At 43.7% G+C, this 25,526-nt stretch overlaps 2 protein-coding genes across 2 annotated transcripts in view; one reads left to right on the forward strand and one right to left on the reverse strand.

The window, feature by feature from the left end:
* Raver2 (ribonucleoprotein, PTB binding 2) overlaps positions 1 to 23,691 on the forward strand; it is a 79,326-nt gene extending 55,635 nt beyond the window's left edge. The window contains exons 6-12 of the mRNA XM_059254576.1: positions 235 to 320; positions 3,592 to 3,696; positions 3,812 to 3,923; positions 5,979 to 6,232; positions 7,744 to 7,852; positions 9,279 to 9,415; positions 21,679 to 23,691. Of these exons, the coding sequence (XP_059110559.1) occupies positions 235 to 320; positions 3,592 to 3,696; positions 3,812 to 3,923; positions 5,979 to 6,232; positions 7,744 to 7,852; positions 9,279 to 9,415; positions 21,679 to 21,825 (950 nt within the window). The 3' untranslated portion in view covers positions 21,826 to 23,691. The remainder of the gene's footprint in view (positions 1 to 234; positions 321 to 3,591; positions 3,697 to 3,811; positions 3,924 to 5,978; positions 6,233 to 7,743; positions 7,853 to 9,278; positions 9,416 to 21,678) is intronic.
* Positions 23,692 to 24,357: 666 nt separating this feature from the next.
* The window catches only part of Jak1 (Janus kinase 1), a 119,917-nt gene continuing 118,748 nt past the window's right edge, over positions 24,358 to 25,526 (reverse strand). The window contains exon 25 of the mRNA XM_059254577.1: positions 24,358 to 24,958. Coding sequence (XP_059110560.1) covers positions 24,863 to 24,958 — 96 coding nt within the window. The 3' untranslated portion in view covers positions 24,358 to 24,862. The remainder of the gene's footprint in view (positions 24,959 to 25,526) is intronic.

Below are 25,526 nucleotides of genomic sequence, written 5' to 3' on the forward strand. Positions count from 1 at the left end.
GACAAGCCTGTGTTTGGTGCTTGACACTTAAAGACAGAAAGTGCTGGAATTCTAAAGCAAATTCCAGGATTGAATCGCAAGGAAAGAAGCCGGTCACTTGTAGTCAGTAGATGACGACACTTCTGTGCAGTTAAAGGTGGTGAAAGAAATGCTTTTGGAACGTGGTGTATTTTTCATTTCTTAAGCCCCGTGGTTACGGTTTTGCTTTGACTGACTCTGATCTTCTCCAAATAGTTCTCGGAGTCGCACCCAGCTTGTCTCACCTGCTGAGTCGGGCGTCCCTCCCCTCCGCGCTGTTACACTTCAGTAAAGCACAACAGGTTTGTACACAGCCCTGGGTACTGAACCCCCGAAGATTCGGAATGAACACTTCCCCTCCCCCGGCCCCCCAAGACAGGATCCTAGGTAGCTCAGGATGACCTTGAACTCCCAATTCTCCTGCCTCCATCTCCCAAGGACTGGGATTACAAGTGTGCCAGACCTTGTCAAGAAGTTAACTGAGCATTTTGCTTTTTAAAAATTCCCTGCCTGCCCTCCATCCTTTGTGGTCCTAGGGAGTGCCCTAGAGTTTATTGATGCTGGCAAGTGCTTTCCTGAAGCTCTACACCCCCAACTTTCTTTATTTTAACTTTTGATTTCGACCTAGAGTCTTACTGTAGTTGCCGAGGCTGGTCTTTAACTCATACTGTAGGCGGGTGGACCTTGAACTTGTCCTCCTCCAGAGTCAGCCTCCTGAGTAGCTGGAATTACAGGCCTGTGCAGCTGGACCTGGCAGAGAACACCCTTTAATAAAGATAGCCACATAAAATCACGAGATGAGTGTGTGTGATCCAGAGTAATGAAAACAGCCCAGATAGGTAAACTCACCAACGCACGCCCCCCACCCAGGAGAGTATTAAGAACAGAATACTTATTTTGTGGTAATTTTTGCTAGATCAGTTTTTTTCTCTTGGTGTGTGGTGGGCGTTGGCAGTGATAGGTGGAATGTGTGCCATGGGTATGGGAGGCAGAGGACAAGCCTGGGTGCAGTCCTTACCTTCTGCCTGCGGCTGCGTTTACCAGGCTAGCAGGCTCAGGGATTCTCCCTTCTCCACTCCCACCTTCCCACAGAGTGCTGGGGTTACAGGCTGGTGTTGTTTGTTGTTGTGTGTGTGAGACCCCCCCTTGCTGTGGGTTTGTGGGATTCGAACTCTGGTTCTCATGCTTGCATAGCAAACACTTTACCCACTGAATCATCTCCCAGTCCTAAAGCAGTAGCTTTAAAACAAACATTTTATACAGTCTTAACTCGAATTTATAGAAAGAAATGAGCAATAACTACTAATCTTTAAATTTTAATCAGTGTTATAAAATAGTTCATATGTTGCGAGCGCAAAGAATACTTTTTCTTATGTTTTCATATAAGTGTTTTAAATAATGCACTTAGACATAAGTATCTGACATATTTGCCATATTGGAAATAGACATCACTTGTTAATTTCAGAGTATATTTAAAGATACACAGACCTGTGTACAAATCAGTTAGGTTATTACTCCTATAGGATGGAAGAAATGTGTGATGCTAAAGACAAGTGTTTTGATATTTTAAGACAGGCCTTGCTAAGTAGCCCAAGTGGGCTTCCAACTCAGAATCCCCCTGCTTCCTCCTCCCAGGCACTGGAGTTAAAGGTGTATGCCACCACTCCAGGTTTTATAAAGCCAGCTTTCTAAAGGGAGAGAAGGGAGACAAAGACCCCGCCCACAGTAGTTATTCTGGCTGTTGTAGAACAGCTGGATAAAAAGCCAGCAGGTTTTGTTTTGGCTTATGGGTTCAAAGGGATAGAGCCTATCTCTGGTGGAATGCATGACATCATTGGTCAGAGGATGCATGGTGGCAGGAACAGGAAGCTGACACTCAGATTTCATCCAGATACAAGAAGCAGAGAGAAAAGAGCAGGAAGTGGAGTGAGGCTGTAATCTCTTAAATCTCTAGGGACTTCCTCCAGCATCCGGCCACTTTCCAAAGGTTCCAAACCATGCCACCGATTAGGGAATTATTTCTTATTCAAAACACCATACCATCCTTTTTTCTTTTCTTTTTTACATCTTTGCTGTCTCATTCAGGACTCCAATACATTACAGTGCCTTTACTCATTCACTCCCTCCACATATTTTATTGAGTAGCCACATGTTCTAGGTGCTGCAACTGTTTTGGCTACAGTTTTGAACAAAACATTCTCATAGTCTCTGTTGTTTCAAGGAGTATGAAAAGTCAGATGTGATGACTTGTACCTCTAATCACAATACTGAGGAGGCCAAGGCTGGAGGACTACTGTATTTAAGACCACACCAGGTTACATAGTAAATTCTGGGCCAGCCTGGGCTACAGAGTGAGATTCTATATCAAAACAACAATAAAAACCCAACAACAAAACAGTAGGGCAAACAAATGTTATTTCAAATCAAGTGTGAACAGTGATAAAGTGACAGTCAGAGCGTTGATAATGTCTCCTTTGTGTTGGGACAGTAGTTCTCAACCTGTGGGTCGGGACCCCTCTGGGGAGAACTGCCCTTTCCCAGGGGTCATATAACAGATATCCTGCATATCAGATATTTACGTTATGATTCACAATAGTAGCAAAATTATCAGGAAGTAGCAATGAAAGTCATTTATGGTCGGAGGTCACCACAACACGAGAAACTATATTAAAGGGTTACAGCATCAGGAAGGTCAAAAACCACTGTGTTAGGAGAAAGACCAGAAATGTAGTGTTTGCTTTTAAGGCCTACAAGTCCCTCCGTCTCCCGAGCTCAGTGCATCTCACTGTCCCCAAAGGACGTGCTCATTCCTCCAAGCGTCTGTCTCCTTGGCAGGAATGCCCTCCCCAGTACCATCTAACTGACCCAGGCTTTCCCTGAATAGCCTTCAGATTTCAGCACACAAGTTAGGGCCTCCAGAAGGCCTCCCATGAACCTTCCAGTCTGAATAAGATTTCCCAGTGTTTGATCATGTGTCTGCTTGTATTTTTTCCTCATAGAATTGCCGTTTGTAATCTTGTTTGTTTTTATATTTAAAGTCGCCTCTTCCTTGGGGATATGATACTTAGGGGCCAATCACATTGCATTTCTCACTAGGTAGCACACTGTTCTATTCATTCAAAAGTGTGCAACAAATCTTGTCAAATTATTAAATCAATAATGCATATTTCAGCATCATTAAAGCCCGGAAGGGGGCGAGGAGTGGAGAGGATGACAAAGGTCTCGGAGCCGCAAGGTCACCTCTTATATGTGAGGTAATATCACCTCAGGGTGAAAGTAGATTATTAACAAGTGGTTTTTTTCAAGACAAGGTTTCCTCTGCATAGCCCTGGCTATTCTGGATCCCAGTCTGTAGACCAGGCTGGCCTTGAGCTCAGAAACTGACCTGCCTCTGTCTTCTGAGTGCTGGGATTAAAGGGGCGTGCTCACCACACCTGGCTAGAATGTGGTTTCTTTTTTTTTCTTTTTTTTTTCCTTTCAGATTCACTTGAGAATTGAACTTTAAGATGAGTTGATGATACAACAAATAGTTCTTCCAAGTGTAACTAACTTCATGTCGCCTTAACTCCACAGAGCTCAGTTGTGAGTAGCGCGTCACCCTTAGTCCTTCAGAATCTTTCTCACCTCCCGTTGGTCCAGCAGCAGTTGGTGAAGTTGGACAGTACCCACACTAACAATGTAAGTGCCTCAGCCCGTCGATGGGGGTTGAACTTCACCCACGTATCCATCGTCACTGGGCTTTATTTTTTTTTTCCACCGAGGGAAACGTCTCCCCGCGCCCCTTCTTTTGTAGAAGCCCGGCTTGCTCGGAGAGCCCCCCACCATGGTGCTGCAGCCTGCGCTGGCGATCGGGCCTCCGCTTCCCCTGAAAACGGACCTGGGACACCACGGAGAAGCACACAAAAGTAAATAACCTATCGGCCAAGCAGTCCCTATGGCGTCAGCTCTGAGACTTGAAGATAGTTTACCTATATTCCTCTTTTATTTATAGGATGATTAAATTTAAATCTTGGTCATTTAAAATTTCAAGAGCCCCATTGCCTCATCTGATACGTTATTAATGGGCTTGCCTCCATGCCAGGATGAGACGGTCCCTGCTGGACAACGGGCTTAATATTTCATGCAGGTTCACAGCAGTGACAGGCGAAGACATGGCTTCCATTTGACGCTGACGCGCCGCCCACTGGGCTCACAGCCCAGCCCTCATGTCTCCGTTTCAATTTCACTGAAGAAGGAGCCCTGGCCCCTTACCAAAGGAATAGCTAGCGTTTGTGAATTGAAGTCCTGTTGACTCGAATCATTTTTAAATGATGTCTTAAAATTATTACTTGAAAGAAAACTGATATACGTGCTCTGGGCACGTAATAGAACATTTGTAGTTTAGAAAGCCAGGACGATAGCGGGGTTTCTTACTTGACTAATTTAGAAAAGCGTCTCCAGGCGGAAGCTTGATTGAAGGGTTAGATGTGAGCATGCGGAGTGAGAACAGCACCAGTGGTCATTTAAGTTCCGTAAACACAAGTAACACAGTTAGTCTCTTACACTTACAGTTGGCTAATCTAGTGACCGAATAACTCAGTCACTTCCGACGGTTGAAGTTGACCAGGCAATGGTTAAATAGTCCAGAAATTTCTTGGTATGATGGGAGTCTGTCATCCTAAGAACTTTGACTTTCCATGACCAAGAGCTATGGAAACGTTTATTCCTCACATTAATACAGTTTGACGTCTCAGGTGTTGTCTTAAGAACCCTGACACTTCACTGCCTAAATAAATACATTCTAAGAGAGAGAGGAGCCAGAGCTAGTCCTCCGCCAGCTGACAAAATGGTTTAGTGAATTTGTAAAATGGAAATTTGACTGAGTCATCAAAATTGACTGTTTACATTTCTTTTTGGCCTCTTGTTTTATAAGCTCTTTGTTTATTATTTATTTTGAGACAAGGTCTCATGATGTTGCCCAGGCTGGTCTTGAACTTAGGAGTTCAAGTGATCTTGCCTTAGCCCCTGAATATTTGGGAGATGCATGTCACCATGCCTGGCTGACCTATGCGTTTTTCTTTAGTTTTCATTTTGAAATTCATTCATTTATTTGCTTATTTATGTTTTTATGTTTTGGGGGCAGAGCTCACATGTGCTAGGGCGTGCAGGTGGAGTGTCCAGGGAAGCTTGGGGGAGTGGTTCTCGCCTCTCCTGTGGGTCTTGGGATTTAAACTCTGCCTAGGGTGAAACCCCTTTCTGTGCTGAGCCATCTCGCCAGCCCTGACTTACAGCCTGACTTGTAAAAGTGATTCCTAATTTTCCCATGAAAACTTTAATTCTTTTCAGGGTTTTACTTCCTGTAAGTAAAAATATATTAAGTTTTGTTGATGTAGTGCTTGTCTATTCCTGACTGTTGACTTCAAGGACAACAGTGGCACACTAGTGTTTGAATACCAGATCTCTCCACTTAAAAATAGTGTTGATTTATAGTACTTGTGGATTTCTGTGCAAATCTGCTGCCTAGGTCACGTCGCCAGTATAAAGACCCTGAACTCAAGCTGAGCAGAGATGGGCGCAGCCAGCCTGCAGCCTGATGGGGGTTCACTAACCAGGCTTGCTGTCGAATCCACATGAACCTAGGACATACTGAACTCTTTAGACGTGAGACTCAATCACTCTCTTCAAACATGGAAGCAACCAAATTGCAATAGCAGGACATTTTTAAGTACTGATGTAATTTAAATGTCAAAAAGAGTCATAAGCCTCTAAAATAGTAATTACAGTGTAGTGTTAAAATATAATATTGAGGTTATCTTAGAAAAGGAGAATTTTAAAAGCATTATTACTGTCAGTTTTTGTTTTCTTGTGAACCTACACCCTCCGATCTCACCTGTTGGATTCTGTAGTCCTCTAACAGGTACAGAAAGGGACGACTGTGTCTTGTGTAATCAGGGTTCTTTTGCCTCTGTGGTTCACTACAGCATCTAATCTGATTCCAACTCAGACGACACTGGCAGCCGGGCTGGGCCTCTTACCGTTCTTCCCACACCAGCTCACTGCCGGACAAGCCGGGCCGGGCCGTGGGACCGCTCAGGAGAAGCAGTCAGCCTCCGCGGGCATGACCGAAACTAGTTTCTCAGGGTCACAGCAGTATCTGCAGACCTTCCCAGGCCTTCCTGCTGGAGGCCCGCTGACAGGCCACCAGAAGACGCAGAGCCAGCCGAAAGGCACAGAGGTGGGTTCAAGGGCGAGGAAGCACACGGGGAAATGGATATTCCCCTGGCTGCCTTTCCTCTCCTTCCTGTCCCTGAATTGTGGCATGGTTCCAACTCTGCTTGTGTTTGGTGACTTTCCCACCATAATGGCTGCGGCTTCTTCTAAGCTGCAGTTCCAGTTGAGACTTCTCTTGAGCCACTGTGAATATGTTAAGGGTTGAATTTCACACTCATTTCAATGTTACCCGTCCCTGGAGCCTAGTCAGCATTCAGCTAACATAAACTGAATAAACAAATACATGGCCGTGTGATAGAGATGTCACAAGCAAACCTGGATTTCTTTGAGACTTACAAAGATGTCTGAGAACAGGGTCCACTGTCCAGACACAGCAGCATTGGCCAGGAAAGCATCAGGAACCTAGGGGCTGTGACTCTCATATACAGAAATGAACACTCAGGATTTCACTTTCTCCATTGTGCTTGTGAAAAACAAAACAAAACAACCATCAGTTTGAAAAGAAAACTAAGCTACTAGCTTTGTCTTAACCTGTATTAACCAGAACTGTGGTTTTAAAATCTTTGACCAGAGAGGAAAGAATAAGCTGTCTCTCAGGAGAATAGGAACAATATGAAGGCTCAGCCTCCATCCCAGCCTTTCCTGTCAAATGTATTAGAGTCTTTGCTCCTACTAGGTATATGAGCACAGTAGGGTCTGTGTTTCCTGTGTCCCGCTTACCATCTAAGAGTTAGCTCATGAACTAACTCCCCCTCTCCCGCTCCCTTTTCCTCTCCCCCCTCTCTCCTTCCCTCTTTCTCTCTCCCTCCCTCCTCTTCTGTCTCCCTCCCCCTCTCCCCACCTCCCTCCTCTGGCTTGAAATTACTTTTAGGACTAGAGATGAACAAGCTTCATTTCTGTCATTTGGTTTTAGCCACATAATGAAAAATTTAAATCTTATAATAAATGTTAATACCTGAATTTCTAGAAATAAGATAGAGAACTAGTGTTTTTTTTTGTGTTTTTTTTTGTTTTGTTTTGTTTTTTGTTTTCTTGCAAAGATGAATTCTCTAAGATCAAGTGAGAAGATACAAGATGCCTCAGGTTCCACTCCACTTGTAGAATTCTGTATTTAGAGTATATGTTTATTTATTTATTTATTTTATTGGGGTTATTGAGAGGGGGTCTCTCTGTGTAACAGTCTTGGCTGTCCTGGAGCTTACTGTGTAGATCAGGCTGGCCTTGAACTCACAGAGATCCACCTGCCTCTGTCTCCTGAGTGCTGGGATTAAAGGTGTGAGCCACCATGCCCAGCTAGAGCTCACAATGATCACACTGTACAAGTTACATTGAGAAGTAAATCTCTTTGCACTTTTAATTTTGGTAAGTATTTTAAATAAGCATGTATTAGTTGTGTGGAGAGAAAGACGGTTGTGACTTTTGTGACCTTTCTGGTGTGTAGATGATGTACTGTAACATCCTTGTTCTTTTTTATACCACTCATTAAACATCCCATCTTTTGTTTTTGGTGAATAGGCTGCCTCTAAGAATCAGACTTCACTCTTGGGAGAACCACCAAAAGAAATTCGGCTCAGTAAAAACCCGTATTTGAATTTGGCAAGTGTGTTACCCAGCGTGTGCCTATGTAAGTGAGGACTGAGGTTTCCCTGGAGACAGTCTGTAATGGCTTTTATTTTCATCATAACTTAGTTGACACTCATGATGCCTATTGACAAAACTAAGCCCTAAGTCGCGATCCAAATCTTTAATAATAATCCCATTATTTGAATAAAAATAAATTAAATCACTTAAAAAATTTTTACAGCAATATTTTTATTAAGGGCAAAGTGATTTTATTCAATTATTGAAAATAATGAAGGCAATGAATTGTTTGAAGCACTATAATCATTTACAGTGCAGGGAGAATCATTGTTCTAAATTAGAGATCGATGCCTCTACACGACCTAGCCAGTGCATTCATATGCCCAGATTATGACTACCAATCAGCAGAGATGGAATGTCCTAGGCCTTCGTTAGGATGAGTCAACTCTTACTCAAACACAGTCCTAGAAAACAGTTAGTAATGGAAAACTGAAGAACACATTGTTGTCCTGCTGGGAAGAGGTTGAATATACAGAATGGACCACTGTGTATTTATTAGTGTGCATCTTTACAAAACAACAATAATCAGAAGTTGTCTACATTACTCATTTATGAAGTAGTCTCTAAAGAGGATTTTAAGCGGAAAAAGTGAAAGTGTGTGATTGCAGTTCTGCTATTAAAACTCTGATATAACAAGCACACGCTTGTGCAAATGCATAATGTAAATCTGAGGAGATTATGAACTACAAGGAAAAGGATTAAAGATTAGTGTAATTTTTAATATACACTTTTGGCATTTTACCAAGTATCTTCTTGAGCATTAATGTATAATTTTTCTAAATCTAGGAAAAGTGTCCAGCATACTGATCTCACCTAAAAATTGACAGTGACAAGTATTGCCTTAATAAGGGTGTTTAATTTGCATTTTGTGTGCATTGGTGTAGAACAGCAGTTCTCAACCTGTGGGTCATAACCCCTTTGGGATCACATATCATATATCCTGCAAATCAGATATTTATATTACAGTTCAAAACAGTAGCAAAATTGCAGTTATGAAGTAGCAACAAGATAATTTTGTGGTTGGGGTCACCACAACATAAGGGACTGTATTAAAAGGTCACAGCATTAGGAAGGTTGAGAACCACTGGTGTAGAATATCTGTCTATGGGTTTGGATATATAGTGCAGTGGTAGAGTGCTTGCCTAGCATTTTTGAGGCCTTGGTTTCAATTCTCAGTACAGAAAAAGAATAGAAATATATCTATATATATGGAGGTTTCCATCATAATTATTTTACCTATATGGCAAACTTCCATTTTCAGTTGATGCAATGAATGAAGTGATATATAATTCCTCCTAGAGAAAATAAATACAAATATATATTTGCAACATATTTGAAACAGACTGAGTTAATGTTTTATACGGTTCATAATTTAACAAATTGCTGAATGGTCTTGCTTTTGCCTTTAGCCACTGCAAGTAAAGGTACAGCACAGAAGACTGGAATTGCAGGCAACATTCTGGATGCAATCTCTCAGGGAAATGAGTCCCAGCATGTACTGGAGAAATGCGTCACCTACTCTCCACCCTTTGAGGATTATGCCCAGGTAAGTGATGCACAGCTCATGACAATATGGAGAGAAATTGGTTCAGCTCCACACTGGTGCCACTGAGTGTTAAATCATACTTTAGCACTATGAGAACACAAGGGATAATTATCTTTAGCTCATCATTTGAAATTTGGGAATAGGTTCAAGAAACTGTTCTTACACCAAATATTTACCTCTTACGGTTTTACTAGTTGTCTTCAAACTACAGAGCTTACACCCACTACATCCAGCCTACCACCTGTTTTGTGGTTGGACATAATCTCATCCATTCATTTACGTATTTTATATAGTGCTGCCATACCCAATGGAACAGACTTACATAGCTTACAAGGTTAAATATTTACTTCCTGACTCTCTTGAATATTATTAATGGACCAGCCTTAATAATATTCTTCTCAGGAGCCCAGAAGAGATGATGCCAGCAGCAGGGTAATGAATCTAGATACACCAAGCTCTTTGTCCATTGACAAAATTCTGTCTATACAGCTTCAGCTCTGTCCTCACATTCAGCTCCTCTCTGTGCCTATTTTTTTCTGTCCTCATAGTTTTAGTAAGCTCCTGTGCTTTTGACCTTATCTTCGTCCTCTGTTCCTTCGTCCTCCATCTCTCCTTCCTAGCTCCTTACTCCTGGCTCTCAGAAAACTCTACAGGAGATCTGCCTTACCCTCTACAGAATTTCTTGTCTTCCTCTCTTCTCTCTGGCCATGTGGTTCTGTCTCTCAGGAATCCTGTTCCACCTTCCACTCCACCTGGATATGCAAAATCCTCCTTTGTTCTCAGTCAGTTGCTCTGGAATGCCACAGGGCCTGAAGGCAAAGGGATGGTCTCCACTATTCTGTTCCCTGCTAGTCCTTCAGTGCATTGTTTGGGGCTGGTCCTAGCTAAAGGGGAAATTTGTAAAAGGCAGATAACCCAATTCAAATGCTAAAAAGGGAGCTGGGAGCTCAGAGTCAGCAGGCCCTGCCTTTGTGACCTTATCCAAGTACTGGTCCCAGCAGGATGCTGACACATAAACGTTCTGTGGGAATTATGAGCACAAGAAGTTCATAATGAGGAGCAGCTGAATATTAAAGCTGAATAACACCAAATATACCGTGATAAATGGCTTCCCACTTGAAGGACCCTTGGTCAGTCAAGGTATAGCTTATTATATACAGCTGGACTCCCTATTTTATATTCTGTGGCTCACCACATGACTCTTCCTAAAAATTCTGCTGACCTCTCTTTTACATGAGTGTAAACCTTAGAAACCCAAGGGGGGAAAACACCCTCTGTTCTTTGTCATGGCTTAGAGATGGAGGAAATGCTCACATTTGTAGGCATCCTTATACTAACTTTAGTAGTGTTTGATAGCCAGGCTGGCCTTAAACTTGCAGTGCCTTAACCTCTGGAGTTCTGGGCTTGTGTGTGTGTATACCACCACACCCAGCTGTATACCAAAGTCATATAGCATAAAAGAAGAGCCAACCTTCAGGATCTCTAGGAGGTTTGTTCCAGGGCTCCTGTGGATACCCCATCTGTGGATGCTTAGATCTCATCTGTATGGTGTCATGTGTACAGTATTTCTGGGCAAGTCTCCTTCATGCGTTGAACCTCTTTAGATTACTTATATATATTGGAAATGCTATGTAAATACAATATGTTGCTTAGGGAATAATAACAAAGAAAAAACTGCATGTTTTTGGTGTGGGTGCAGTTTTTCAAATGTTTCCAATGTCCAGTTGGTTAAACATATGGTTACGGAACCTATAAACATGGAGTATTATTCTAAATTATGTCCAAAAGATGAATTGATATGATGAGGTAGTGGCCTGCTTAATTTAAAGAACAGGGGTCAGAGCTGATGTCATGAGGAAGATTTCTTGCTTCCTAAGGTTCCGTCTTTGTTAATGTATTCAGTAATGACACAGATAAGCACACTGTAGATTGATTATATATGGGACAAAAGTTAAATTATTGGAGATAAAATCATTTATGAGTAATATGTAGTTGTGAAGATTAGAAACAACCAAAATGTTCAACTAAGACTGAATAAGCATATTATGTTGTTTTTCCCAGTAAATGCAATTTGTAAATTTAAGATGATGTAAAATAATGTGTAAACATATGATAAAATCTTCATAATCCATTGTTAAAATAATATTCACAAAATATTGTTCATAGAGAACAAAGTTGACTTTTCAAAGCAGAAGAAACACAGTAAATTTTTAAGAATTTAGCAAAAGTGTGTATTTTAAGCATCAAAGAAAGTTGATTTCTGTACCAAGCTTTTCATTTGAGTATGACATTTGAAGTTAGTCTCGGGATGTCCGACTCAGTTCTTAGGTGGTGGTGGCGAAGCCGATACTTACAGAGCCTGTGACGTGGTTCTGAGGTGGACCCTGGCGTCTCATTGTACTTGTCACTTCCTTTGCAAGGTGTCCTAGTTCGCTTCTCTGTGACTTTGATGATCACCACCACCAAAAGCCACTTGGGTCTTCGTGGCTTGTACTTCCAGATCAGAATCCATTGTTGAGGGAAGTCGGGGCAGAGGACCTGGGGGCAGGAGGCGTGGAGGACAGTTGGGGCAGAGGACCTGGGGGCAGGAGGCATGGAGGAGGCATGGAGGACAGTTGGGGCAGAGGACCCGGGAGCAGGAGGCATGGAGAAATGCTGTTCACACTTTGGCTAGTTCAGCTAGATGTTTTTATATAGCCTAGACCCGACTGCTTAGGGATGGTGCTGTCTCCAGTGTACTGGGCCCTCCCACATTAATCATTAGTCTTACAGACTTGGCCACTGACCAGTCTGATCTAGGCAATTCCTCAGTTGAGGTTCTTTTTTTTTTTTTTTTTTTAAAAAAAAAAGATTTATTTATTATGTATTTTATATATATAGTGTTCTGCCTGCATGTATGCTTGCATGCCAGAAGAGGGCACCAGACCTCATTACAGGTGGTTGTGAGCCACCATGTGGTTGCTGGGAATTGAACTCAGGACCTCTGGAAGAGCAGCCAGTGCTCTTAACCTCTGAGCCATCTCTCCAGCCCCTGAGGTTCTTTCTTCCCAAGTGACTGTAGGTTTTGTCAAGTTGACAATAAGAACTAACCAAGCTGGGCAATGGTGGCATACGCCTTTAATCCCAGCACTTAGGAGGCTGAGGTAGGCGGATCTCTATAAGTTCTGGGCCAGCCTGATCTACCGAGCGAGTTCTAAGGCAGCCAAGGCTACACAGAGAACCTCTATCTCAAAAAACAAAACAAAACAAAACAAAACAAAACAAAACAAAAAAAACACAAACCAATCAACGGGAAAAACAGAAAAGTTAACCAGGACACAGTGTAAGCATTTATCATCATCATCACCGAAGAGGGATTTCGTCAAAGGCTCTGTGCATATTAGGCAAGCATGCTACTCCTGAGCTTTATCCTAGCTCCATTTTTAAACTTTTTTTTTTATAACAGTGCTGGGATTGCACTTAGGATATGTTAGACTATGTAAATATTTCATCTTTCTACCTTGCCTGTGAGTTTGAAACCATCCCCTTCATGGTTTAAGTGGAAGAGCACAAAGACATATTTAACTCTCCACATCCATACAGTTTGTAAAGGGTTTCTCAGACCATAAAGTCCATATTGCTGTAGTCACTCCCAGAAACTCTGCTGAAGTTTTTGTACATAAGGATTGGGAGAGCTGGTTGTGTCAGATATTAGATAACATAATTTCTCTTTTAAGTAAAGCTATCACATCTAAGAATTTGATATTCGGTGTTTCTAGTGATCGTGAAGTTATTTGCAGAAACCCCTGATGAAATCTGGAGTAGAAACTGGGGCGGTATGGGCAGATGGATCTCTGTGAGTTCGAGGCCAGCCTGGTCTACAAAGTGAGTTCTGGGACAGCCAGGGCTGTTATACAGAGAAACCCTGTCTCAAAAAAACCAAACCAAAACAAAAAGTCTGGAGTAGATTTGAAAAAAGTAGCTTCTGTTTGAAAGTATTGGAGAATGACCAGTAGAAACTGAACAAGTCGGGTCCTGACAGAGGGAACTCCTCTGGATAACAGCCATGTTTTTGTGGCTCTTTGCTTGACTCCTTTTCCTATAAAAAATCTGCAGTCTTGCTGGCCTGCAGAGTTAGAGTAAGCCTTAGGACTGTTGGTGAAGCTGTAAAGTGAGAGGTCCTAGAACAGGGAATCGCATGGGTAGGAGTCCTGAAGTCGTCACAGAAACTGGGCCCAAACACACATGGCTGACCCCTGAACCGCTGGTGTGAGGGAGAAGCCAAGAGGCCTGGTGGACAATCACCACTTGATAGTGAAGCCCAGCACAGAGGAGAGAGCCTGGCCTGGAGCTTAGCAAATTTAACTTCTAGAACAAAATATCCTCTTCAGTGGAAGGTATCAGAATCCACACCTTTTACACTTTTTATTCTCAGTATCCAAGAATTAAAAAGTACCAAGTAATTGGAGCTAGAGAGATGGGGCTCAGCAGTTACGAGCACTGGTTATTCTTCCAGAGGACCTGAGTTTGATTCCCAGAACCAACCCACATGGCAGCTTAAGATCCCTTAACTCCAGTGCCAGGGATCCAGCACCCTTTTCTGGCCTCCATGGGCACATGGCATACACATGGTGCATAGACATACATGCAGGCAAAACATCTTTTATACATAAAACAGAATTAAAAATTACATAAGGAAGACAGATCCGTGATGCCCAGGTGTTGGTATTAGTAAACAGTGGCATGCAAAAAGACATCATGGATGGTCTCAGAAAGAGAAACATTTAAAAAGAACCGAATAATTCTATAACTGACAGGAGTTGTTTCTGATGTTAAAAATTACATTAGATGGACACAGCACAAGGCTGGAAAAATGGGAAGAAAAGATGCACTATTAATAAAGCAGCAGGACAAAGAGAGATTGGAAACCAGTGAGCAGACTTTTGGGAGCCCCAGTAACAGACCAGGCAGCTGGAAATACACATCCATAGAGGAGATAAAGTTAACAGAGTGTCTTAGTTAGGGTTTCCATTGCTGTGGAAAGACACTATGACCATGGCAACTCTTTTTTTTTTAAGTTTTATTTATTTAATATATAGTGTTCTGCTTACATGTATTCCTATAGGCCAGAGAGGGCACCAGATCTCATTATGGATGGTTGTGACCATGGCAACCCTTATAAAGGAAACATTTAATTGGGGTAGCTCTCTTATAGTGCTAGAGGTTCATGACAGGGAGCATGGCAGAGTGCAGGCAGACCTAGTGCTGGAGTAGTAGCTGAGAGTCCTACATCTTGCAGGCAACAGGAAGTCGACTGAGACACTGGGTGGTATCTTGAGCATAGGAAGCCTCAAAGCCTGCCCCCACAGTGACACACTTCCTCCAACAAGACCATACCCACTCCAACAAAGCTACACCTCCTAATAGTGCCACGCCCTATGAGATTATGGGGGCCAATTACATTCAAACTACCACACAGAATATAAAATATTTGAAAAACTAACTTGCTTTAAAGACTTACAGATCTAATGGGCAGAGTCTCCTCTTGTAAGGCAGGCAAGTTTTATTTCAACACATGATAGTGTACAGAAGTCATACTTAAGAAGAGATGATCTAGAGAGTAACTGGGTGGGAGCGATGCATGCTGTCTTGAGAGGCTCTTCAGCCTCGGCACCACTGACATCTGGGATTGAATTGTAATTGTCGGAGCCTCCTGCACAATGGTGTTTAACAGCCTCCGTGTTTTGTACCCATCCGACTCTCCAGTAGTGAGAGCCACTGTTAGGACTGGTAAAATGTGAAGAAGAAAAGACCGTTTTCACCTTTCTTGATTTATTTAATAATAAAAATCATAAGCAGTATCATGGGCTTTGTAATGCGTGCAGGTAAGAGTTGCTTTACAACACTAATGCCAGGGATAGTATGGGGCAAGTGAAGTGTGATGAGAAGGTCACTGCGTTTTACATGAATGTGCATTGCAGTCCACCGGGTGGCCATTAACAAATAAATTACACAAAGAACTATGGTAATATTATGTCAGTAGTTCAATTTCAGTTGAATTCTAAAAACATTTGATCAAAGTATATTGTATAAACATTTTTAATTAAAAACAACTTTAAAAGAAAGATCTAGGTATTGAAGGAACTCTGTCTAGACATTAACTGACTACACAAGCTAACAGTACAGTTTGTAACAGCCACACATAACAAGGAGTACTGACTTTTCACAAGTTCAGAAAAGCTAATGAACATTAACAAGAGAGGTTTGTAGACTCATTGCCAGTCATTTTATTTTAAATAATCCTCATATTTCAACAAGAACTCAATAAACATGTAAAGAAATCAGGAAATGTGGCCCATTGTGGTGGTTTGAGTAGGAATGGCCCCCATAGGCTCATAAATTTGAATGTTTGGTCATTAGGGAGCAGCACTACTTGATAGGGTTTAGGAGGTGTGGCCTTGTTGGAGTAGGTGTGGCCTTGTTGGAGGAGGTGTGGCCTTGTTGGAGGACGTGTGTCACTGGAGGGGGCTTTGGGGTTTCATAAGCTCAAGCAGCTCTTCCTGCTGTCTGCTGATCCAGATGTAGAACTCTCAGCTCCTTTTCCAGTACTATGTCGTCTGCCTGCGTGCCACCATGCTTCCCATCATGACAGTAATAGACTAAGCCACTGAAACTGTAAGCCAGCCCAGTTAAATGTTTTCCTTTATAAGAGCTGCTGTGGTCATGGTGTCTCTTCACAGCAATAGCACATTGACTACCACACCTGTGCACAGGAGAAGCAGATAATACAAAATGCTCCAAAGGGTCGCCTGGATGTTGGACGCAGGAGACAGTGATCTAAAACAGCACTGCAGAGCTAAAGTGAGTCACATGTAAAGAAAGACCTTAGGCGGTGCGGGAGCCATGTCACACCAACATGTCAACAGAGGAGAGTATAAAACAGGCACACGGAAATTCTGAATTCGAAAGTTATAATAAAGTGAAGTAAAGGCTTCATAGGGGTATCAGTAGATGTCAACAGGGAGAAGAGTGAGAAGCTTGAAAGGTAGGTCACTTGAGATGATCCCAACCAAGAAACAGGAAGGAAAAAGAGCCATAGCTGTGTGGGCCAGGGCATGGTGAAATGCCAGTAAAAATTAGCATTCCTCAAAAATCGTAAGTTACTGTATGACCAAGAGTTTCACTCCTGGATATGTGTTCAAGAGAATTTGAATGTGTCCACATACCAATGTGCACTGATGTTTATGGCAGATTGTCTGTTAACGGGCAAAAGGGAAAAGCCCAATTGTCCACCAGTTAGCAGGCAAATGAACAGTAGAATATTGTTCAGTGGATGGACCTTGAAAGCACGCTGAGTGAAGTTATCCAAAGAGGCCACGTTTATGATTTGTTTATGTGAAATGTCCAGAATAAGTAAATCTGTAGGAAAAGTCAGAAGACTAATACTTGGGGGGTGCAGAGGAAGGAGGAATCTGTGGCTGCTGCTGGCACAGTGAGGGGACACTCTAGGATTAGATTGTGAGCGTCATAGAGCTTTGTGCATGGAGAATACTGGATACTTGATGTATGTTTACATGTTTTATTTTGAATTATATGCATGTGCATCTGTGTCGGGTTATGTGCATGTGAGCAGGTGCCTGAGGAGGTTGGAAGGGTGTGTCCGATCTCCTGGAGCTGGAGTTCTGGGTAGGGGTGAGCTGTTCAGTGTGGGTGCTGGGAACTGAATTTAGGTTCTCTGCAAGAGCAATATACACTCTTAGCTGTTTAGCCATCCTGCCAGCCCTTGGACTCTGAAATTTTAGAAATAAACCTTAACTATACTCAATAGAGGATGCATATTTACTTAGTGTTTTGGAGCTTTTTGAAGCAGACTATGAAAAATGAAGTCAGGAACATGTTATTTTAAGATCTAATGGCATCATAATCTCAAGTGTCTTCTTAATTTAGATATATACAGTTTGAAATTTCAGATTCTGAAGTAAAGATGAACAGGTCTGTCTGCATCAGATGGCTGTTAGAAGCCCATGTTATAGGAGACTATGAGCCAACTTATTAAATATTTAATACCTGAGTGTAACCTCTAACTATAATTTGACAAAACAACAATAGAATATTCCTTCCTACTCCCTTTTGCTGAAGTAGAAAAAACAGGCCAACACTCATCAGTGACTTTTCAGCATGACATAATCACTAGTTTCAGTAATATGAGGGATAATTTAGGAATTCCTTCACTGTTCTGGGCCTTGGGTTTTTCTTTCCACACTTGGCTTGCTGGCGGCCGCCTGGCTCACTGTCAGGCCTCCTCTGCACTGCGAGCTGTAGTCTTGTGTTTCCCTAGCTACAGGGATCCTTGCTCTCGGGAAGCTGGCTGCCCAACCTAGGGAATCAGCTACCGAATGTATGATGAGTTGGAGTGGGCACAAACCCAAACTGGACAAAGACTTGGAAGAGGCTGGGTCTCTCCTTAGCCTAATGCTGCCACCTAGTGGGAAAATAGTGCAAAAGCACACCACACTGTATGGCCCATGACATCTGCACACCCATGTCGACCTTTCAGGGACACTTCATTCATTTGTACCATTAAATGAACTTACTGTGTATAACTGACAGCTTGTGGTCATTGAGAGTTGTCAGGTGATTTTAAAAATGTTGCACCATGACTTTGGGGTGACAAATAATGAGAAGTCTGTATAGACAATGTGCCAAACAGACTTCTACTTATGTCATGCAAAGTCCCCAAAGTAGGAATAGCAAATGCAGATGCGTGAGGCAGATGTGCTTGGCATGTTAAAGGAGAGAGGGATTGCCCCAGCAGGAGAGGCTTGTGCAACGTGGAAAATGAAGTCACAGTGGGTGGGGACGGGACAGACAGATCAGGACCGTCTTAGACCTATGTATTTACTTAAGATTGTATTCTAAGCTGTGACTGCAGAACATAGCAAGGTCAGGGAGGAAGCATTTGCAGTGCCAGTAAAAACGATGCTGGATGGATCTTGGAGCACAGTGGCTGACTGGGAGCAAAGCAGCTTCGAGAGGTTGAGCAAAGAGTATGTGGAGGGTAGTTTAGGTGGCCCAAAGCTTAAGGCCTGGAAGAACAGCACCGTCGCTGGCTGAGATGGGTAGGACTGAATGGAATGGGTAGGACTGAATGGAATGGGTAGGACTGAATGGAATGGGTTTGGGAGGATCGGGAGGAGTTTAGTTTGCATGACTGGTCTGGGATCATGTTTGCGGCTGCTTGGTCATCATGCAAGTCTGGATGTGGGGGAGGACACTCGGGGAACTGCCACATTCGTGTTTGTTACAAATTATGTGATTAGTTGAGATCCACAAGGAATGAGGGCAAAGGAAGAGCCCAGCATCAATCTGGATCTCATTTTCTTGGTGAAACAGAAGAAACATCTAAGAGTGAAGATGTTGGGTTCCCCTGTGGGAGGCTGGAGGGAGTGGAGAGTAATTCCACTCGGGACTACCCAAACCCTAGGGGACTTCCATGGAGTCATAACCACAGTGCTCAGAACATCTCAGCTTAGCATTAGGATTCCAAAGATCAGATTCCTGGGAAGAAACGAGAATGAGAGGCATTTTTGCCTCACCCTGGGGAGGGCCCCACTGAAGGTAAACATTGTCTGGAAAGTGTTCACACTGATGGGGCAGTGATTCTTTGGAGGTGAGGCCTGGCGGTTAGTGTTGTGGAGCATCTTGATGGGGAATATGCACACCCCAGTGTAATTTTATACAAGCAGCGGGTTATTGTCTCTAATGTGTGTGTGTGACTGCTTGTCTGTATTTTTACCACATGGGTGTAGGGGCCTGTGGAGGCCAAAAGAGGGTGTCAGATCCCTCAGAACTGGTCTTGAGGTGATTGTGAGCTCACTAGTGTGGTTGTTGGAAGCTGAACCCTGTGTTCTGCAAGAGCAGTAAGTGCTCTTACCATGGAGCCATCTTTCCAGCCCAGTGTTTGATTTTGTTGAGACAAGATCTACCATGTAGCCTTGGCTAGCTATAAATTCCGACATCCTCCTGCCTCTGCCTCCTGAGTGCTGGGATTGAAGGTATCTGCACCACACTGGCTGGTAGCAGGTTCCATAATAAATTCCCTGCTGCCCTGGGATGTCGTTCTAACCTTTTTTTTTTTGTTTTTTTGTTTTTTTTGTTTTTTTTGGTTTTTCGAGACAGGGTTTCTCTGTGTAGTTTTGCGCCTTTCCTGGAACTCACTTGGTAGCCCAGGCTGGCCTCGAACTCACAGAGATCCTCCTGGCTCTACCTCCCGAGTGCTGGGATTAAAGGCGTGCGCCACCACCGCCCGGCTCGTTCTAACCTTAAATGAGCTAATGTGTAGAAAGGACCTGGGTGTGTTACATCTTCAGAGTGAGCTGTTGGCTCCCACTGCATCACTGGGCCAGACTGCGCTCTGTCTCAACTGCATCTGGAATTTCGGATGTCATGAGTCTTGATGGCAAGTGTCCCAATGGACCCTCTCCAGCGTTTGAGGAAAGCCCTGTGATACAAGCTTGGGGAGAGTGAAGTGGACGTTTCATGCTAGGTAAAGCCCAGGGCCTCAAGGTGAAGGGTGTGGTAAAGGAACGGAAGCGTGGATGCTCGGGACAGACAACAGAAAGCTGCTTCATGTGCTTCCGGTCTTCGTGGCTACTTTTTACTTTTCTTACTCATTTTTAGTTGAGAGCTTTCCCCAGAATACTGAGCTTTGCTTCCAAAACCTCAGCTGCTACTATTCACCATTCCCCAATCCTTATGAAGCTGCCGTCTTTGATGAACTACATCAGAATTGGCCTCCTCACACGGCTGTGTAACGCACAGTGCCATTTTTCATTTCCCATTCTTCCTAATGTTTTCTGTGCAGCTCTGACATTCCTGCTCATCTCTTCCATCTCAGGTGGTTCTCTGGGTGCTACAGGACTATCTGAATAAAAACACCCAGTGTCTACCTGGTTTGGGAGAATAAAGATCATCTGGGGTGGGGGTGGGGGTAGTTCAGGCTCTTGCTTTACGAAAAGGATGCAACATGGATTGCCATGCAGCATGGAGGGAGCGAGGGAGTGCTGCCCACTGTGAGAGGCGTTTGCATCTGGCCCTGCATCTTTGGGAAAATCTTAGAGAATGGCTTGATGGTTAGAAAGAAGATTGACCTGAAGGGTTAGCTGTGTTAGTGGCTAAGGTGCAGCATCCAGCAAGTGTCTTTGGAGAAAGGTGCCGGGAGAGATGCTGAGGCTCAGAGGGAGGCATCCAGGGAAGAGCTGGTGCATTGGCAGCTGCCAACCTGCTGAGACCAGGCTGGTTTCATCTGTGTTCCTTCCGCCACACCACGGATTTCCAAGCCAAGGCTAATCAGTGTTTGACTTTGTGAATTATCCCCTAGACCGAGGTTGTAAGAGTGAGTACCAACAGAGGGAGCTTGGGGTTTCGGTATCGTGTCATTCAGGATCAAACCCAAGGCAACGGCTGTGCCACTCAGCGACCTATGAGCTGCCAGGCCTTTTCTCGACAGGATGACAGAGGGACAAAGCCTGTCGCTGTGAAGCAGCCTCTCTTCTCACGTTGTAAAAGTGACAGCTGACTCATACACTGCCTGTGCGAAACCTCCAGCGTGTTAGACAGCTGTCCACTCGCCATCAGCTGTTCTCATGTTGTGCATCTGGGTTGTCTAACTGCCTCAGCAAGCGTCTCACACTTTGTATGTAGGGAAAGGTCACAGGTTATGCTATGCAATCTCACTGGACCGAGTACGATGGACGGCCTGTTATGCGAAACGCCTTAGGCCCATTCTGGACCCGAGTCTCTGGAAGGGAGCCTAGAAATCTGATTATTTGGGGCATCAAATTTACTCCCATTTGCCCTGACATCACTCAGCCAGTTCTTCCCAGTTGCTAGGCAGATTTGCCGATTCCTCGTACAGGTGCGTTTTTTAGCCCAACTCCTTCATCTGAACATGGCGCTTGGTGTTGCTCTTCTGACTCAGGTGTGAACAGGGCCAGTTCCCTTCTCCCAGGTCCCCTGACGGAGGTGAGGGCTCAGAGGTTTGCTTGTAGAGGCTCGAGATGTGACTGATGTGGAGCCAGGATGGAACATGGTCCCGTGAGTGCTCAGAGGCTGCTCTTGAACTGAACCATACCCCCAGCACTCCACAGGTGATTTCTAGAAAGTTTTGAAAGTCTAATTTCCTGTGTGAAAGGTGTATTTTGTATTTCTTCAGTTTTGGTATCCTCCAGTTCAGTAGTCACACCACCTCAGAATGCTTTCCTTACAGACATCCTTTGTCACAGGTGTCCTCTTTGAGAAATGAGAAGCGAGGCTCCTCCTATCTCATCTCTGCCCCAGAAGGGGGCGCAGTGGAGCTCGTTGGCCAGCGCCCCCAGGACACAGGCGTGAGCTACACAGAAACCTACTTGAAGAAGAAGCGTGTGTACTGAGCAGGCTGTCTCCTGCCCGCCTGCTGCTCATCGCTGCCTTAACTCCATTCACACTAGCCATATCCTTTCGATACGGGTTTCTGACTTCCCAGAAGGAACTGTCACGCAGCAGGCAGGTCAGCCGACTACCCAGCTAGCAATAAGAAACGTCATTGGTTGAGGGCATTTCCCACAAGCATTAGATGTGTCTTAATCCATGTGATAACAGCTCAGCTCACTGGAGCATCAGCATTCCAACAGTCCTTGTTTTGGGGCCTGGGAACAATTTTGACATCAAAGTCTGAAGCAATAAATGGGAAACAGTGTTTTGTTTCCTTAGCCTTAGAATGAATTTCTTATAAGCCAATGTGCATTTATCTTACTCTCCCTAAGAATAATCTCATCCGTAGTCTTTCCTCAGACTGCAAGGGTGCCGCCAGACAGATGCTTGTCGTGCAGACTCCATTAGTTCTACACCAGCCACGAAAGAGCGACCCATTGGCAGAGTGACAGTGATGTCACCTCACAAGCTTGACTCGAAGGTGTCATTTACCATTTATAACCTTTTGTGGAACACAGTACTTCAGGAAAAGTAACTTCGGTTACATCATACAAGGGTTAGCGAGTCCACACTAGGGCACATGCAGTCCACCACCTAGTTTTGTGCCGTCCATGAACCAGTGATTACATTTCTGAATGCCTGGGGTAGGGGAGATCTTCCAACCGGAAACTGCAGTTTTAGTGTCCCCGAGATTTTATTTGGAACACAGTGACGCTCACTCATTTCCATATTACATTTGTGTCACATCGGGAACCGAGTAGCCTCCACAGAACCACAGAGCCTGCAAAGCCTGGACATTTACTCTCCTGTGCTTCCAACATAAGGTTTGCTGACCTGTCTCCCTAGTGCTTTTATCTTCTGGTTAGACATTGAACTGAGACACACACACGGCAAGGAGCCAAGGTCTCTGTGCCGTTTCATAGCGTACAGGAGTGAAGCGCTCATCACTAGACAAGACTGACTTGGCAGCAGAGTCCACACAGCCATTTCTGAGGGAGTCTCTGGACCATGTGTGGGACAATTCTGAGCTAATAAAGCTCTACCTCACTCTGGTTTATTATTCATTCTTTGGTAGTTAAGCTGAAAGATAATAGCTGTTTAATCCAAGTTACTTCTGAAAGAATGTTTTGTCTTTATTAATGTGACTTTTGACCTCACCATTTTCTGAAGATCTTGGTATGAATTAGAGAAACCTTTCCATGTGGAAGTTTGTTCGTTAAGAGACTACAGCTGATGGAGTTGGGATCTCAATGGTCCTACTCTATAGGATCATTAAAATACCTTATTTGGGGGACTTGTCAGTTTTGACTATGATATAGATCTCCAGCATTAGTTATAAAGTCTAAAACTGGTACATGTTATATGCTTTATAAAGAACTTTACTTTGTCTAATTTATTGCATATACCAGCTTTCATTGAAAAATGACAGCTGCCAAGTTCAGACAATCGTAACCATACTCCTGCTGGCTGACTAGGACGCGGCACACAGCAGAGACGCTGGCTTCACCAGCCTGCACGGCCCCTCCCTCTGCTGCTGCGGTGTTCGGTGTCTTCAGCACTTAGCCACAGTTGACTTTGTGCAGACAGAACCTAGGGAGGACAGTGACTGCTGCACGGGAGCAGTCAGTGAGAAACAGCCCAGAGACCATACAGACGCTCCGCATAGCACATGAGGGGCTTCCTCGTCACGGCCTGTGCCCAGTGTCCCTGGCCAGAAGAGACGTGCAAACCAACCCCCAAAAATCTATGCGGTTATTTTTCTATGTCAGCTAATGGTTTGAAATGCTTTCAGAATGCAGATTTATTAAAAGGCATATGCATGTGAAGTCTTTAGTTTGTTTATTTGTATAAAGAGTAAACAAAGTGCATATAGAGGGCCACAGGTTTGACATGTACAGCAACTAAACAATTGAAATGGCAACTGTACTGCTGCTACTAAAGAGATCTTGAATTCTTTGGGGGGGGGGGCTCAAAAGGTGAAAAAATATCAAACAAGTATTAAACAGCATTAATAAGTTTGCCAAACTCTTGGTCATGAAGAACTTCGTGGTTCACATTGAATCACTCGGGAGGCAGAGACAGGCAAATCTCTGAGTTCGAGGCCAGCCTGGAAAGGCGCAAAGCTACACAGAGAAACCCTGTCTCGAAACAAAAACAAAAAAAAAACCCTGAACATTGTTGATTCCTAGCTATCTCCAAGCAAACTGAGAACTGCCTAATGAATTCTGAACTCCAGTGTGCCGTGCCCCTGGCTGAGTCTTCTCTTGGTAGTTTTGTAATATAGTCAACACAGTGATTAACCTTTGTAGATGGCATTGTCTTCTGCTTGCAATACTGTGACAGCTTGCCCGCAGGGGTGGTTCTCAGGGGTATGTATGCACTGACAGTTCTTAAAGGCAGGTATGCTAGCATCCAGGTCAGAGGGTCGGTCTGATGAAAGCAGGCTGTGCAGGAGGACCACGGGCACAGGCCGAGTTCTCAAAGTAACATGCAGAGTGTCTATGCCAGGTTATCTCCCTGTGCAGAACCAGTTTGTCCGACAACAGGTACCAGTGCTCAGCCACTGCACAAGCAGCTTGAAATTGCAGTACTGTTGGGTAGCAGGAATAGACTTTTTTTTTTTAATAGAAACAACATAGTATACTAAGTGGTACCTACTCAATTAGACTATCACTGTATAGATATTCAGATTTCAGGGCAAGGGGGAGTTTCCGCCAAGTCCACCAGTTTTTATCGAAGAACAATATGCCAGCAAACGGCGCCAGAAGTCCTTTGCTATGCAGTTGGTCATAGACCCTTTCCAAAAGGAGTGCTTGGGCACATTCTAATTCGGGTGTCACTTTTTCACTAAATTTAAGGTGTGACATATGCATGTACTCAAGTATTTGTTGAGTGGCTTTTTAGGCAGAATACAAACTGTTTCAATAAAAAAAATTTTTTTAAATGGCTTGGAAAGAAGGACTTGATAAGTGGGAATTGAAATGTCACTCATGCTTCTTATTTTAAAAGTGCTTCAAATCCCTCAATAAGGCTCTGGAAGGTGGTCCGATTAGATGGTTGGAATTCCCAGCATTTTCTCATAAGCTGATAAACCTATGAAAAATAAAAACAGTACAAATAATGTCAAATTTGTGAGATGAAAAGGCTGGAGAAATGGCTCAGTGGATTGATTAGTACTTGCCCCACAAGTGTGTGACCCAAGTTCAGAGCCATGACACACACACTTTTAAAAAGGCCAGACTAGCAAAATCAGGGGGGCTAGCCTCAGGGAGACCCTGCCTCAGTAAACAGAAACCAGAGGAACCAAAGAAGACACACAACACCAATCTCTGGCATCCACAAGCACCCACACATTTGAAAACATGTATACTTTCTCACACCAGACAAAGACCAAGAAAACAATGGAATCATCAAAAGTAAGGAAAGGCAGTTTCCAAACACTTTCAAACTTAATAGGAGTAAAGGATGGAGTACTTGAATAATTCAGAATACAGAAAGCAACAACCCATTACCTATTTCACCACCATGGCACGTCTCTCTGACCATCTAAAGAGCCTAGGGCTGAAAGGCTCAATCCAGTTTAGAATACAGAAAACTTCAAATGCTAGTGAGTGGGATAGATTTACACAGCAATGGTAAGACCTCATCATACGTGCTCTTC

This window comes from Peromyscus eremicus, chromosome 2 (assembly GCF_949786415.1).
Source record: "Peromyscus eremicus chromosome 2, PerEre_H2_v1, whole genome shotgun sequence".
In the NCBI taxonomy this organism is placed as follows: domain Eukaryota; kingdom Metazoa; phylum Chordata; class Mammalia; order Rodentia; family Cricetidae; genus Peromyscus; species Peromyscus eremicus.